At 39.4% G+C, this 15,621-nt stretch overlaps 2 protein-coding genes across 2 annotated transcripts; both read right to left on the bottom strand.

The window, feature by feature from the left end:
* Positions 1-1,382: 1,382 nt before the first annotated feature.
* On the bottom strand, positions 1,383-2,502 carry LOC128600783 (putative gustatory receptor clone PTE03). The gene has a single exon (XM_053613480.1). The coding sequence runs from the start codon at positions 2,325-2,327 to the stop codon at positions 1,383-1,385; it is 945 nt and encodes a 314-aa protein (XP_053469455.1). The 5' UTR covers positions 2,328-2,502.
* Positions 2,503-4,477: 1,975 nt separating this feature from the next.
* LOC128600782 (olfactory receptor 6N2-like) lies at positions 4,478-14,476 on the bottom strand. The gene is made up of 2 exons (XM_053613479.1): positions 13,395-14,476; positions 4,478-4,593 (listed from the first exon to the last, which is right to left on the bottom strand). Exons 1-2 carry the CDS (start codon positions 14,308-14,310, stop codon positions 4,478-4,480), a joined length of 1,032 nt encoding a protein of 343 aa, XP_053469454.1. The 5' UTR covers positions 14,311-14,476.
* Between the last annotated feature and the right edge of the window lie 1,145 nt (positions 14,477-15,621).

Genomic DNA, 15,621 nt, shown 5'->3' with positions numbered 1-15,621 from the left:
TATTTGTATAACGCTTTTAACAGTGGACATTGTCCCAAAGCAGCGTTACAGAAATATATAAATTCAGGATATAGCTTTCCCTGCTTTCACTCACGCAAAGTACATTTCCTTAACCATTACGGCGCGATAAGCATACCTAATAATCTCTCTCTCTCTCTCTCTTTCTCTTTCTGTTGAGCTACACATGATACTCCTGAGATGCCAGTGATCCTGACCCCTTCTGCTCTCCAGACCTGCCTGATCCATCCTGATGTCCTACTTCTGTTTGGAGTTCTCATCATTTGGAAGTCATGAGGATGGGTTCCATGAGGATGGTTTCCCTTCTGAGTCTGGTTCCTCTCAAGGTTTCTTCCTCTTAAAACATCTTAGGGAGTTTTTCCTTGACACCGTCGCCACTCAGTGGCTTGCTCAGTTGGGATAAATTCGCACTTTTAATATCTGTATACCGTGTTGATATTTCTGTAAAGCTGCTTTGAGACAATGTCTATTGTAAAAAGCGCTATACAAATAAAACTGAATTGAATTGAAATTGAATTGAACATGCTGCTGCTGAGGATGTCCCCACATGGTGCAGTCTATAGATCATTGAGATTACTGAGGATGGTTCCACTTAAACACCATAAAGATGCTTTGGGTCTCAGTTCATATGAACAGTTATGCTGTGATAGCTTTAACACTACAATTACCACAAGCAGTTCTGCACTCGAGTCTCCATCAGTGAACAGTGGAGACGTTCAACAAAACAGACTTCATTTAGAAACTGTAATGAGTTTCCTGCTTACACAGCCTCACTATTTGAGCATGTAGTATTAGCACATTTAAAGAAGGGGTGTATTTATTTATGAGCGCACTATCTGCTGTCACCCAGATGAGGACGGGTTTCTTTTGAGTCTGGTTCCTCTCAAGGTTTCTTCCTCATATCGTCTCAGGGAGTTTTTCCTCACCACCGTCTCCTCTGGCTGCTCATTAGAGATAAATTCATACATTTAACATCTATATCCTGAGTTTATATATTTCTGTAACGCTGCTCTGGGACAACGTCCACTGTTAAACACGCTGTACTAATAACACTGAACTGAATTGAATTTTGGGCTTGGCTCTTTTTTTGTACATGAAGAGCATTTTCTTTAAAATGAGATTTTTTTTTGCACACGTATGAGAGATTTGTTTCACAAAACACTTTGTGGCCTGATTTAGTGACAGATTTTATTAAAATGATATTCAGTACTGTACACCACAACCAAGGTTAAATATTGTTGTTTATGGTAGTTACACCAAATTTCTTTCATTAACATCACTCTAATACAATCACAATCATTCTGTTAAAACATCTGAAATGTTTCTCTTTTGAAACTCATAAGAGTAAAAGAAGAATCTACATCCTAAAATGAAATCTGAGTCCTCTTTTTCCATGAAATCAGCCTTTTAATACCATTGAAAATCTCCTGCAGTTTTAATCCATATATTATGGGATTGAATAAAGGAGGAATGAGTAAATATTCAACTGACAGGATCATGGTAAAAATGTGGGGAATTTGCTTTGATTCTAGTCTGTTATTTATAATTTCAAAACACATGTCGACAGAAAAAATAATGAAAATGAGCAGATGCGGTAAACAGGTCTGTAGAGCTTTTCTTCTGAAATCTTTAGAATTCTTTAAACACACAGTGAGTATCCTGATATACGTGTAGACTATGAAGAACTGCGGAGGAAATACAGTAATGATGAAAGCAAAAAGTCCGTAAATGTTATTAACAGAAGTTCCTGTACAACTTAATTTCGCAATAGAATAAATATCACAGTATATTCTGTTCAATATAAATTTACATGGCTGAAGTCGGGCTGCTAGTAGAGCTGCTACACCAATTGTACAACAAGGCAAAAACCATGATAACAATAAGAGATTTCTGACAATGTGCATTTTTACAAGAGTTGAATAATGTAATGGTTTACAGATGGACACATATCTGTCATAGGCCATAGCTGATAACAGTGCAAATTCTGAAGAAGCATACAAGTACACACAAAATGCCTGAACTATACACACTTCATAAGAGGCAGTTTGTTTTTCAGAAAGTAAATCAATGAGCAGTTTAGGATAAAGAGCAGTCGCTCCAAAGAGAGCATTACAAAGCAAAGCAGCAATGAAAATGTACATGGGCTCATGAAGATGTTTGTTTCTGTATATAACAGAAATGATAACAGTGTTAAAACAGATAATCATTATATAGACGTTCAGAGTAATCATAAAATAAATATATTTGTATTGAAGTAAATCCACATGTCCTGCCAGAGTGAAATATGTAAAATTAGTGGAATAATCCATTAATGTATGAAAATTAAGCCTTGTGATTACATGCCAGTTATTCCTGCATTATGATGTAGATGAAGTTCCTGGAGGTGTGGCGGAGAACTCATCTCTGTGTACATTTATATTATCTTACTGGCTCAGATTCCATAGTGATCTTCTGACAGTAACTAGCTGAGTCCTGCCCTCATTTCTGAACTGCTGAGATTTATCCTGGTGTAGTAACAACAACAAACTCCAGGGTGAATGCATTTTAATAGTCACATCTGAAATATCGAATACTTCCTTAAACATACTGTATAATGGCACAGTGGTGTGTGAGCATGGAGTAGAGTCAGGTGTCACATTAAAAAAAAAAGTCAGGAAAGGCACAACTCTAATTTTCCATAAATGTCATGCCTATCCACAATTTTTACACCATGACTTTTATGGGCTGCAATTTTTCTTCAATTTTTGCATAATTTTACGCTGAGAACTAAAAGAAGCAATATTTTACGGACTGAAAGAAAACTCATTCAGTCTTTGTTTTAAATAACGTAACTCTATAACACAATAAAATGTGCAAAAACTGAACAAGACAGATGGGATTTACTGCACTATACATCTAGGGCACAGTGGTGGGCATTCAGATTTCTATTACAGGTGTTAGTGCACAGTGGTGGGCATTCAGATTTCTATTACAGGTGTTAGTGCAGAGCATCCAGGGACAAACAGCAGTGTAGCATAAATGAAATATACCACATGTTAAAAGAAGGCATTATCCACCCCTCCACTTCTCCCTGGGCATCAACCCAACTGACACTATTTCCTAAAAGGATGGAAGAATTTAGTTCTGTTCTGTTCTGTTCTTCATGAGGTTCTAGTTTACCCCTTTCATACTGCCCAAGGTCTAAGATTGAAGTTTTTGTTTGTTTCGGTGGCTGTTGGTTTAATGAACTCTTCATAGGTAGATTTCTGATATGAACTATGATTTGTGTGATGCATATTATATATTGTTTATATATTGTCTGTATGTCTGTTACCTTTTGCTGCAAAACTAAGGGGGGCAATAAAAAGTAAACAACAAACAATAACGACAACAGGAACACAAAAGCATAATCTGTTTCACCTGTTTTTCATCTCTATCCCATGACTTCCCAAGAAACAACTGAGGAGTCCATCCTGCCACAGTCATGTTTCATAGGACCTCTGACCTGGAGAAATAGTGATCACTGACATCCCAGCACAGTGGGTGCCCAGTCTATTTCCTGCCAGCAAGACATGTGGCAGAACCTTTCGGAGATAAACTTATCACATCATCACATACTACCTTGGCAACTGGACACCTGGGAACCCATAAAAGCCACCAGCTCCTACAATGTATGTGCTGGTGTCCCAACATGCTTCCTGAGATGTGTAACATGCCCCTATTTAAGGATAAGGATAACATTTATTGATCCCACACTGGGGAAATTCCCTCCTTACAGCAGCTCAGTTACACGAAAAACAGATAGGAAAGAATACACATTAAATAGGAATAGAATCGAAATAAAGTGTGTGTGTGTATATATGTGTGTATATATATATATTATATATATACATATATATACACACACACACACACACACAATAGGAATAGAAAAATAAGAATTAGAGTAGTAAAAATATAATAATAATGGTAATATGTACACTATGGACACCTCAATGTATGTGCAGATGAATACAAATTTGAATATATACAGATGTGTAACACCTTGTTTATTTACATGAGTGGATAAATGGATTATTGCGCAGTTAACAATAGAGGAGTGAGCAACTAATAATAATAATGTGTGGGTTGATGATGCAAAAAACAGCTAGCAGTGCTACATTATGTTGTTGCATTAAAGAGTCTGACTACCACAGTGTCATAGAAAGATTTAAGCAGGGTCCTGCACACACCAAAAGACCTCAGTCTCCTAGGCAGGTGGAGACAACGTTGGCACTTTTTGTACAGGACATCTGTGTTTGTGGACCAGTCCAGTTTATTGTTCAGGTGAACACCCAGGAATTTATGTCTCCACCCTCTCGATGTCCATACCCTGGATGCTCACCGGCATATACTGGGTTTGCCTCCTGCAGAGGTCAACTACCATCTCTGTCTTGCTGGCGTTGAGGCAGAGGTGGTATAATTCACACCCTTGACAAAGTCAGCAATCGGTGACCTCCCGGAATTCCTGATCGTTCTCTGATACTCGTCCAACAATAACCGTATCATCAGAGAACTTCTGCATGTGGCAGCTGTTAGTGTTATGCCTGAAGTCCGCTGTGTACAGGATGAAGAGAAATGGAGTAAGCACTGTACCCTGCGGTGCTGCCGTGCTGCTGACCACCACATCAGACATACAGTCCTGGAGCCTCACATACTGTGGTCTGTCAGTGAGATAGTTGGTGATCCATGCAACCAGGTGGCGATCAACTCCAACTCCCAAGAGCTTCCCCCTAAGTAGTGATGGCTGAATTGTGTTGAAAGCACTGGAAAAATAAAAAAAAAACCTGTTCCTCACAGTGCTCCCAGTATTCTCCAGGTGTAGAAGTGATCTGTGCATCAGATAAATAATGGCGTCCTCAACCCCCATGCCTGGTCGGTAAGCAAACTGTAGGGGCTCTAGCTCTGAGCTCACTAGCTGTCACTATGCTACCAAGTTCACCCAATTCAGTTACCAACCTCCCTTATTCCCCTGAAATGCCAACCCCCCAACTCACTGTGATAGTACATATTGTACTGTATTCTTCTTTTGTTTCCTGGTTAATGATTTTGCTCTTGTCTACCCTAGCCTGCTTGCTCATCCTGGACCACAAAGCACCTTTACATAAATCTGATTAAAGGTTTAGGTCCCTAATGAGCAAATTAGAGGTCACAGTGGCAAGCATAATCTTGTCAATGTTTCACTGATTACTTTCAGAGGTTTCATCCTCAGATGAAACCCCCGACTATTCAGTCACCACTGAAATGGTCTCATGTGCAATAGGCCCAACGGTATGACGTTGGCTGCTGCTGCCATAAGGCTCAACAGTCTCTCCTAGAGACTGGAGGGGATGCCCAGACCTAGCTTTATCTTGCTCAAAGTTGATAGGATCAATCCTATGCGTGTTGGGGATAGAAACGCCCTCATTGTAGTAGAATCCCATATAACCCTTAGAAAAGTTGTCCTCTGCAGTGGAGAAAGCATACTTTTCTTGAGGTTCAACCTGAGCCCCAAGCTCCTCCTGTGGGCAAGAACAACATCTCGATGTTCCCTGGATCGTGCTAGAATTAACTAGTTGTCCAGGTAGTTTAGTACACGGATGCCCTGTGTCACGTACTGTAGGGAGCACGGAAGCAGAAGCGGGCGGCAGGATGAATACGTAGGCAAAGGGGTGATCAAAGTTCGTAGTCATAAGGCAGGCAGAGGTCAGGCGATCGGCGAACAACACAATAGGGGTAAGGCAGAATACGTAGTCAGAACGGAAGATAAGGTCAATGAAACTAAGCAAACAAACACGGGGAATCAACGACTTGGAAAACGACAGAGAACAAGTCTACTGAACGTATACTTCGCAATGACATTGTGTTCTAAAAGTCTCTATATACTGTGGTGTGAGTGTGTGTGAGATTGGTGACAGGTGTGTGTGATTAGAACTCCGGGGAAGGTGAGCGCATGCGTGTGTAAGGGGTGTGTGTTGCTTCTTGGGAAATTGAGTCATGGCTGGGCTGGGATATGACACCCTGGAGTCGCAAGGTAGCCAGAGCTGCATTCATGCACTTTGTGAAGGTGCGAGGGGATAAAGCTAGCCCGAAGGGAAGAACCCGAAATTGGTATGTGTTGTCTCCAAACGCAAACCTCAGGAACTTCCTGTGGCTGGGCGATATTCCTACGTGGAAATATGCATCTTTCAGATCTATTGTCACAAACCAGTCCTCGAACTGAATCTGTGGCACGATAAGTTTGAGTGTCAGCATCTTGAACCTGTATGTCCGAAGAGTACGGTTCAGATGACGCAGATCTAAAATTGGCTGCATGCTCCCAACTTTTTTGCGGACCAGGAAATAACGGCCGTAAGAACCTCCCTCCCTTAGGGAACGGGGTACATGTTCTATGGCCCCTTTGTCCAAAAGGGAACTTACTTCCTGTGCTAACGTCGGGCTCTAGTCTGTGCTGACTACTGTGGTGAGCACACCTCTGAACCGGGGGGGGGTCGAGCTATAAACTGGACCCAGTAACCCTTTTCTACGGTAGACAGAACCCATGGAGACACATTTGGCAGTAGTATCCACGCTGCCCAATGTTCTTTTAGTGACGTTAATTATTCCACATTCTATTGGAGGGAAAGCATCAGATTTTTGTTGCCCTGTGACAACTCGCTGACCAGAGAACACAGAAAACTTGGGGACCACCTTGGCGAGGGGAGGCCCTACAGTAGCACTGGGGGATACCTGCCCTAACAACCTCATTTCCCCTGATACGTCCCTCCACAGCCCCTCAGGACCGTTCTTTTTTGCCTGCTTGGCCTTTATGACCATTCTCAGATCAGGCCTAGTAGTAGACCGCGACTGTGGCCCCCCGGCTGTCTGCGGGGGTTGGCGGGCTGCCATACTCGCCTTCTGGGTCTCCCTCGCACTAGTGCTGGCCCGGGCTCCACTCGTGGATGCCCGGGAGAGCTCGAGACAACAGGGAAGGAATTGGCTTTTTTGAATGCCGCTATATGTCAAGCTCACTCAGCAGGTCTGCTTGGTAGGCCTGCAACACTGTCATTGTCTGTAGTGACCCACAAGCAAGACTACTACTGCATAGGCTTGCCCACCAATGCCACGGTGACCTTACACAGTGGTTTGGATGGCAAAGCCGGCCCCCCTAATTACCTGCCATCGATGGAGAGAGGTAGCTTCCAAGCACCTCCTCCACCTTCAGCATAGCTAAATAGCCATGCCGTTCATTCCCCACAGTGGCCAAATAATCCAACATCGTGGGGTTATAAATTTGGCTTATGCATGGTTTTCCCCCAGAAGCCTGATACTTTGTCATGCACTTCTGGAAGAAAGGGGAGTTTCTGCAGTGTGAGGGATTTACTTTCACTGGGGAGAAAAAGGCTCATCTAGCCTTAGTAATCACTTCAAGCAGCTCTTTATATGCTGCTCTCAGTTTTTAGCACATCCTTCTGGCTCCTCGGAGTCAGAGAGGAATTATTACTATTATTTTTGTCACACAAACAACAGACATGCAGTCTCGCTGAAGATAATAAGGCTGGCGGCGTGGTTCACAGGTACCATATATATATCATGTGACGTGCTTAATTGCCACGTCACCTGATCATGGCAGGCCTATAAGTAGAGGCATGATTTTACACAAGCTTCAGATACCGGTCACCACGCTTCCCATACTGTTATGCTAAATGCAACATCGAAGTTCCCTTTGAAAGGGAGTGTTGTGGATAAAAAATGTCATAAAATAAACATAAGGGAGACCTAGCATCCAGCAAAGGGGAGAGGAAGAAAAGACGGGCACCAAGACACACAGAAGTAGTGTGAGGCGCATATTGACTGATATTGAATATTGAATTGGAATTACACTTTAAAGATCTTTAAGAGCAGTAGTAGTCAAAAAAGTCAAAAAGAGATATACGAGCTGAGCTGAGGAGTGCTAATACACACACACACACACACACACACACACACGCTCGTACAGTCAAGGGCGGGCAAGTAGACATAACACACACACACACACACACTCTCCCTCTCACACACATGCTACAATAACTGTATAAGAATAATAAAAAGGAATATTAAGATATTTTAAGGGTAATATCTTATAATAATAATATATATACTCTTTATAAAAACCAGAATAATAGGATATGTGGGACAGTAGAAGGGTAATATAATGATATTATGAAGTAGGAAGTACCGTAAGCCGTGTATTCAAGCAGTATAACTATGTATAAAATAGAGATATAGAGCTAATATGAAAATAAATTATAAACTAGAAATGCAGGCTCGCAAGGAAGGCCTTAATTTTAAGAAAGAACCATGAGGAGTCATTTATAAGGGTGGCTGAGTCAAGCTGCCCCCCCGCGAGATAACAATAAGACCAAGGTCACTCTAGATTGTTTAGTCTTGTCCACTTTCTATTTTACGGGTTATTCAAATTCTCTGGTTTCGATTCTCTGGGTAATTCAACACTCTGGTTTCTGATTCTCTGTGTAATTCAAAACTCTGGTTTCTGATTCTCTGAGTAACTAAAAACTCTGGGTTTTTATTTTCTGGGTTATTAGAAATGCCTGGGTTCTGATTTTATGTGTAAGTGAAATAGCCCTTTTCTGGAACATAAGAGTAAGGTAAATGAGCTCTTTTTTAACCCTATTGGTAGTGAGATCATAGTCTTCTTGAAACATATGGGTTATTTAGTGTGTAAATACAGTATAAATACTGGAGCTTAAGCTCAGGGTATTGGGATCACCTCTGAGAATTCTCATCGGTGTGGATCTCGTGTGGTGGAACGGAACAATAAAGCTGGACCCTTGCTTCTTCTCACTCATGGCTGGTGTATTTTTTCTATCTCCAACTGGGCTCAGAGGTAGATGTGAGTATTGGCTTCTATGTTGAATTTTAAGTGTTTTTGGGTAATAGGCTAAATTTGAGCCAACAGGAGCCTCTTCTGGTTGACACTGGCTAGTACAATTACAGAGTGTGAGTAAATAAGTATTTGGACACTTTTATTTCATATACTTCATCCATCCATCCATCCATCCATCCATTTCTTCCGCTTATGCAGGTCAGGGTCGTGGGGGCAACAGTCTAAGCAGAAATTCCCAGAGCTGCTTCTCCCTAGCCACCTCTTCTAGCTCCTCCACTTAGATACATAGGCACTCCTAGGCCAGATGAGTAATATAATCTCTCCATCCAGTCCTTCGTCTGCCCTCAGGTCTTCTCCCTGATGGGCATCCAGAAGGAATCCTCCCAGGGAGGTGTCCAGGAGGAATCCTAGCCAGATGTCTGAACCACCTCAGCTGGCTCCTTCCAATGCAGTGGAGCAGTGACTATACTTTACGCTCCCCCCATATGTCTGAGCTCCTCACCCAATCTCTAAGGCTGAGCCCAGCCACCCTGCGAAGGAAGCTCATTTCCACCGTGTATATGCGACCCATTCTTTCGGCCAATGCCCAAAGCTTGTGACCATGGGTGAGGGTTGGCTCGTAGATTGACCATTAAATTGACAGCTTTGCCTTTTGGGTCAGCTCCCTCTTCACCATGATGGACCAGTACAACATCCGCATAACTGCTGACACTGCGCTGATCCATCTATCAAACTCCTGATCCACAAAGGGCAGCCTTGGTGGAGCCCAACATGTCTGAACAAGTCTGACCTGATGTTGGAAATATGGAGAGTGATGTAACCAGCTCAGGCCGGAAGTGAAGGCGAACCATATATGGTTTAGGGTGTATCTGGTCTTATTAGAGTCACGCCACCTATAGTTTTGTAGAGTAATTTAATTTTGTTAGATGTAATATGAGCTATTTTAACATGGATTTTGATCTAATTTACATGTTCAATATTTAATAGCAATTAATGATTGACTAAAAAGACGTAATCTGAATATTTATTGAGATTAATTTTGATCAATGTATTTAACCAATGTAATATCGTTGCATAGTATATTTCATTTGTCTGTAGGCTATTCTGAGATTTAGTTTGTTCATTTTTAAATAAACACTTAAAGACACAGAGAATGGGCATTTAATGTCAAATATCTTTATATTTTAAAATTCAAAATACACATTAAAGAAAAAAGTGCAACATGTACTCATAAAAAGACATTTCAACAACAAAAATAGAACAAATTATCATTTAAAACTTAACATTTAAATTTTATGCTTAAAATTTTAACAGAAATAATACATAGCAAATTATCAACATAATACTCTTTGAAAGTAAACTGTTCTTTTAGTCTCATTTTGTCATGGCAAGACTCCATGTCTTCCTTGAATGAAAAGCAAAATGTAAATGGCTCTCTGTAACCTTCCATTTGTTTGAGGAGATTTTGGATGGCCATTTCCTTGTCCTCCTTTTCTATTTGGAGGAAAAGGTGTTCTTCCACGTTTCCAGATTCACCTTGCCTTGAAAGCTCTCTGGAGGTTCTTCAATATCACTTACTAAAAAAAACAAAAAAAAAACAAAAAACAAAGTATATTCCACTAGGACAATAACACATGTCAAAAGAAGATTTTAAAAAGTAACTGATTACAATAAACATACCAGAAAACTGGAAAACACCCTTTTTGTGTAGACCCATTATCACACCAGGGTGATAATCACCACAGGTAGCACATGAATACTTGTACTCATGTTCTGTAAGGGCTTCAGAATGTAAGTAGGCATGTAGTACCGTATCTGCTGGTGGAAACTTCAAACTTGTCAAATCTTGTAAAAAATCAACTGCTCTGCTCACAGCAGTATGGACCTGAAATAAACAAAATGTATTTAAAATAACATATACACACAAACACATAAAAACATACCCAGAGTGACGGGAGCTCTGACTTCTATGTCGAGGAAACAGTGTCTTTGCGAAGTATTCACTGTGCCAAGCCTTTGTCATGGTTTTTGATCTTGCATCTAGTTTCTTGTTTTGTGTTTTGCCTTGTCTAGTTTATGCCCATTTGCCAATCGCCTGACCTTTTGCCCAGTTTTTGGACCAAGCTTTTGAATACCGATTTGGATTTGTCTGCCTGCCACTCTTTTAAAGCTCTTATCTGCGATTGCATCCGTCCTAGCCTCCATTACGTGACAGAAGACTTCGCCGCAACATGGAAGCAGCAGGAGAGCAATGAGAGCATCATACTGGTATTTGTATACCAGCCTTTGATTCTGTGCGTTTTCCCCAGTGGTTCCCCCTGGGAGTTCCAGCTTGGAGAAGACTTCATAGAGTGTTTCGCCTCTTCTGTGGCTATTGATGGAAATAAAAGTTGTCACGTTGCACAAGGTTGTCAAAATAATGGCACGATGAATGCACACTGTTATCAAAGCAAAAGTTTTGAGTGTGCGACTCTTGAGTTTGTTTGGCAGTGTGTGTGTGTGTGTGTAATATATATAATCTCTAAATCACTAAATCACAAATCATAGACTTTCAGCTGTTTGCAACACAACGGATGCTTCAAATGGTTTCCCCAAATTGAACTGAAAACACAACTAACTTCTCCAGTTTCAAAATTATTCAACCCCTGAAGAAAACCCCTCGCAACAGCACAAAAATGTAAAACAGGTGTTGTCTCAAGCACACCTGATGCAAATAATCAAGGGCTTCATAAGTTGCACTGTGTGCTTGAGCTGGAACACATGAAATACCTGAACGGGGAAGAAAAAGGAAGAAACGGGGAAGAAAAAGGACTATATATATATATAGTCCTTATACTATTACAAGTCTCCTGTAATTAAAGAAAACTCTGTGTGTGTGTGAGATATAATATATATATATATATATATATATATATATATATATATATATATATATATATATATATATATATATATATATATATATATATATACACACAGTGAGGGAAAGAAGTATTTGATCCCCTGCTGATTTTGTACGTTTGCCCACTGACAAAGAAATGATCATTCTATAATTTTAATGGTAGATTTATTTGAACAGTGAGAGACAGAATAACAACAAGAAAGTCCAGAAAAATGCATGTCAAAAATGTTATAAATTGATTTGCATTTTAATGAGGGAAATATGTATTTGACCCCCTCTCAATCAGAAAGATTTCTGGCTCCCAGGTGTCTTTTATACATGTAACGATCTGACATTAGGAGCACACTCTTAAAGGGAGTGCTCCTAATCTCAGCTTGTTACCTGTATAAAAGACACCTGTCCACAGAAGCAATCAATCAATCAGATTTTTGTTGTTATTCTGTCTCTCACTGTTCAAATAAATCTACCATTAAAATTATAGAATGATCATTTCTTTGTCAGTGGGCAAACATACAAAATCAGCAGGGGTTCAAGTACTTTTTTCCCTCACTGTATATGTATGTGTGTGTGTGTGTGTGTGTGTGTATATATATATATATATATATATATATATATATATATATATATATATATATATATATATATATATATATATATATATACATACACACACACACAATATATCTTGTGAGGGAAATTACTCATTTTTACTTTGTAATAATATTGTTCTGTTCATGTTAATCTGAGGATAACACTTAAGAAGGCCATGTCATGTCACTGAGATCAGTACAGAATGTTTATCTGCTTACAGAGACACAAGCATGTTCTTCTGTTCAAGGTTCGTCTGCACATCTTCTGAGACCATAAAACAAAGCCTGTTTGAACTGCCTCAAACCGCTTCTTATCAGAAGTGTGTCATGCTCTGTGTTTCATATATAGTAGTGGTTTAATACAAGCGCTTTAGAGCGCTCTCATTATGCTATCCTGCTTTATTCTATCCTGTATTAACCATCTTTCTGTAATAAACCTTTTTTTACCTTCAGAGGACGAGTCTGCGAGTGTCGTTTAATTTCCACGACTATATATATATATATAAAATGTGTGTGTGTATATATATGTATATAACTGACAGGCTCGCTCATTACAACGTGCGGAATTTGTTTTGATGATCATTTATTACTTCAAAACATGCATTGGCAGAATAGTTAGATTCAGAATAGAAGATGTCCTAAACAGGTCTGAAGAGCTTCTCTTCTGAAATCTTTAGAATTCTTTAAACAGACAGTGAGTTTCCTGATATACAGTTAGATTATGAAAATCACTAGAGGAAATACAGTAATGCTGAAAATAAAAATCCAAATGGGTTATTCAGAGATTTCCCCCACAATTTAACAATTGAGTAATTATGACAACATATTCTGTTTCATTTGTAAATTTAGACAGCTGAAGTCAGGATGTTAGTGTAACGGATTTGCCAGCTTCAAACTTTGTTTATTATAGTTACATCAGACTAATACAATAACATATAGTTAATAATCATTCTGATACTTTTTTAAATTTCAAAAAAGATGAAAGGAAGTATCTAAAAAAAAACTTGTACTCTTGTTTGACATTTAAATATTTTCTTAATATCATTATAAATCTCCTGCAGTTTTAATCCATATATTATAGGATTGAATAAAGGAGGAATAACTAAATATTCCACTGACAGGATCATGGTAATAATTTGGGGAATTTGATTTGATTCAAGTCTAGAATTTATAATTTCAAAACTTGCGTTGATGGAAAAATTGATGAAAATGAGAAGATGTGGTAAACAGGTCTGTAGAGCTTTTCTTCTGAAATCTTTAGAATTCTTTAAACACAAAGTGAGTATCCTGACATAAGAGTAGATTATGAAGAACACTGGAGGAAATACAGTAATGCTGAAAATAAAAAGTCCATATAAGTTATTAACAAATGTTTCTTTACAGCTTAACTTCACAACTGAATAATTATCACAGTATATTCTGTTCAATTTAAATTTACACAGCTGAAGTCGGGATGCTAGAATAACACCAACACCAATTTCACAACAAGGCAAAAAGTATGATAAAAATAAGAGATTTCTGACAGTGGACATTTTTACAAGAGATGCATAATGTAAAGGTTTACAGATGGACACATATCTGTCATAGGCCATAACTGATAACAGTGTGAACTCTGATGCACCATATGTGTATATGCAAAATGCCTGAAATAAACAAGCTCCAAAAGAGATTATTTGTTTTTCAGAAAGTAAATCAATGAGCAGTTTAGGATAAAGAGCAGTCGCTCCAAAGAGAGCATTACAAAGCAAAGCAGCAATGAAAATGTACATGGGCTCATGAAGATGTTTCTTTTTGAATATGACACAAATGATAACCGTGTTAAAGCAGATAATCATTATATAGGCAGTGAGCGTAAATATAAAATAAACATATCTGTAATGCTCTAATTCTACATGTCCCTCCAGTGTTAAATATGTAATATTGGTAGAATAATCCATTAATTTCTGAAAAGATATCCATGTGATTTTCTGGTAGTCATTCAGAGAGCAGATTATAGACAAAGATAAACCACAGCTGTGGTGAGGACATTTATACTCTCTCTTCCAGACACGTAGTCCTTAGTGATTTGCTGAGAGCAACTAGAAAAAAATTCCTGCCTTCATGAACAAATCAAACAAAAGCAATTGAAATAGTTCAACACAACGAATGCTTCAAGTGGTTTCCCTGAATTCACTTGAAAATAAAAAAAATTATAATGACTTCTCCAATTTCAAAATTATTTTATATAACCCCCTGAATAAAACCCCTCACAACACCACAAATATGCAAAACAGGTGTTGTCTCCTTCCAGACTTAATGTCAATGGTTTAAATTAGAAAAACATTATTTTAATATAATTTTCCTAAAGAAACTGAAGAGTAAACACACACTGAATGTCTTATTGAATTCTAGTTTATGTCAAGAACCATTTTAAAAATGTAATATTGGAATTAAAGTTTCTTCCTCATATTGTCTCAGGGAGTTTCTCATTGCCACCATCGCCTCTGGCTGCTCAATGGGGACAAATTCATGCATTTAAAATTCATATCCTGAATTTATTTATTATTGTAAAGGTGCTTTGTGACAGTGTCCATTGTTAAAAGTGCTATGCAAAAAAAAAAAAGAAGTAATAATTGAGTTGAACTTATGTCAGTGCTCCCCACTGTTCCTGATTGCCCCTCCCCAACGTGCTTCGTTATTCCTATAGCACTTTATTTATGTCCTGTCAGCACAGTGTAAGTCATTTATGTATATACATGACATACAGTGTGGAAGTTCAGCAGTAGTTGACCAGACCAATCTACTCAAGGACTCTGGGTAGTAGGAGGGGCACCCAAAAGTCGTGGGGTTGGGCTGACCTGTTGTAGCCTCATTGTTGCTCCACCTGTGCCTCCTCCAAATGCTGCTTTATTATTGGGACCACTTGTTTGATTCGCTCCTGCATGTCCTGGACATATTCCCAGTTCCTTCCCTCTTCATCTACCACCTGTTACAGCATGAGGACCCTATGAGGTCCATGCCTAGCCTCTCAAAGGGCACACTGATGCTGGAGAGCGGATGAACGGGGCGGGCACAGTCTTATGGGAGGTACACTGGCACTGGGGACACCATTGACAAATGTTCCACACCTCTGCTTCCATGCCTGGCCAATGGAAGCAGTTCTTCAATGTTTTCAGAGTTTTGCAGGTCCCCAGATGGTCGCCTAGCCGGTTTGAGTGAGCCAGGTGCATTAACAGGTTGACTTTGGAATGCGGGACCACTAGGAGGTT

The sequence above is a fragment of the Ictalurus furcatus genome, chromosome 24 (genome assembly GCF_023375685.1).
Source record: "Ictalurus furcatus strain D&B chromosome 24, Billie_1.0, whole genome shotgun sequence".
Taxonomy (NCBI): Eukaryota; Metazoa; Chordata; class Actinopteri; order Siluriformes; family Ictaluridae; genus Ictalurus; species Ictalurus furcatus.
The sequence above is the reverse complement of the archived record's forward strand: the minus strand, read 5'-3'. Positions and strand labels throughout refer to the sequence as shown.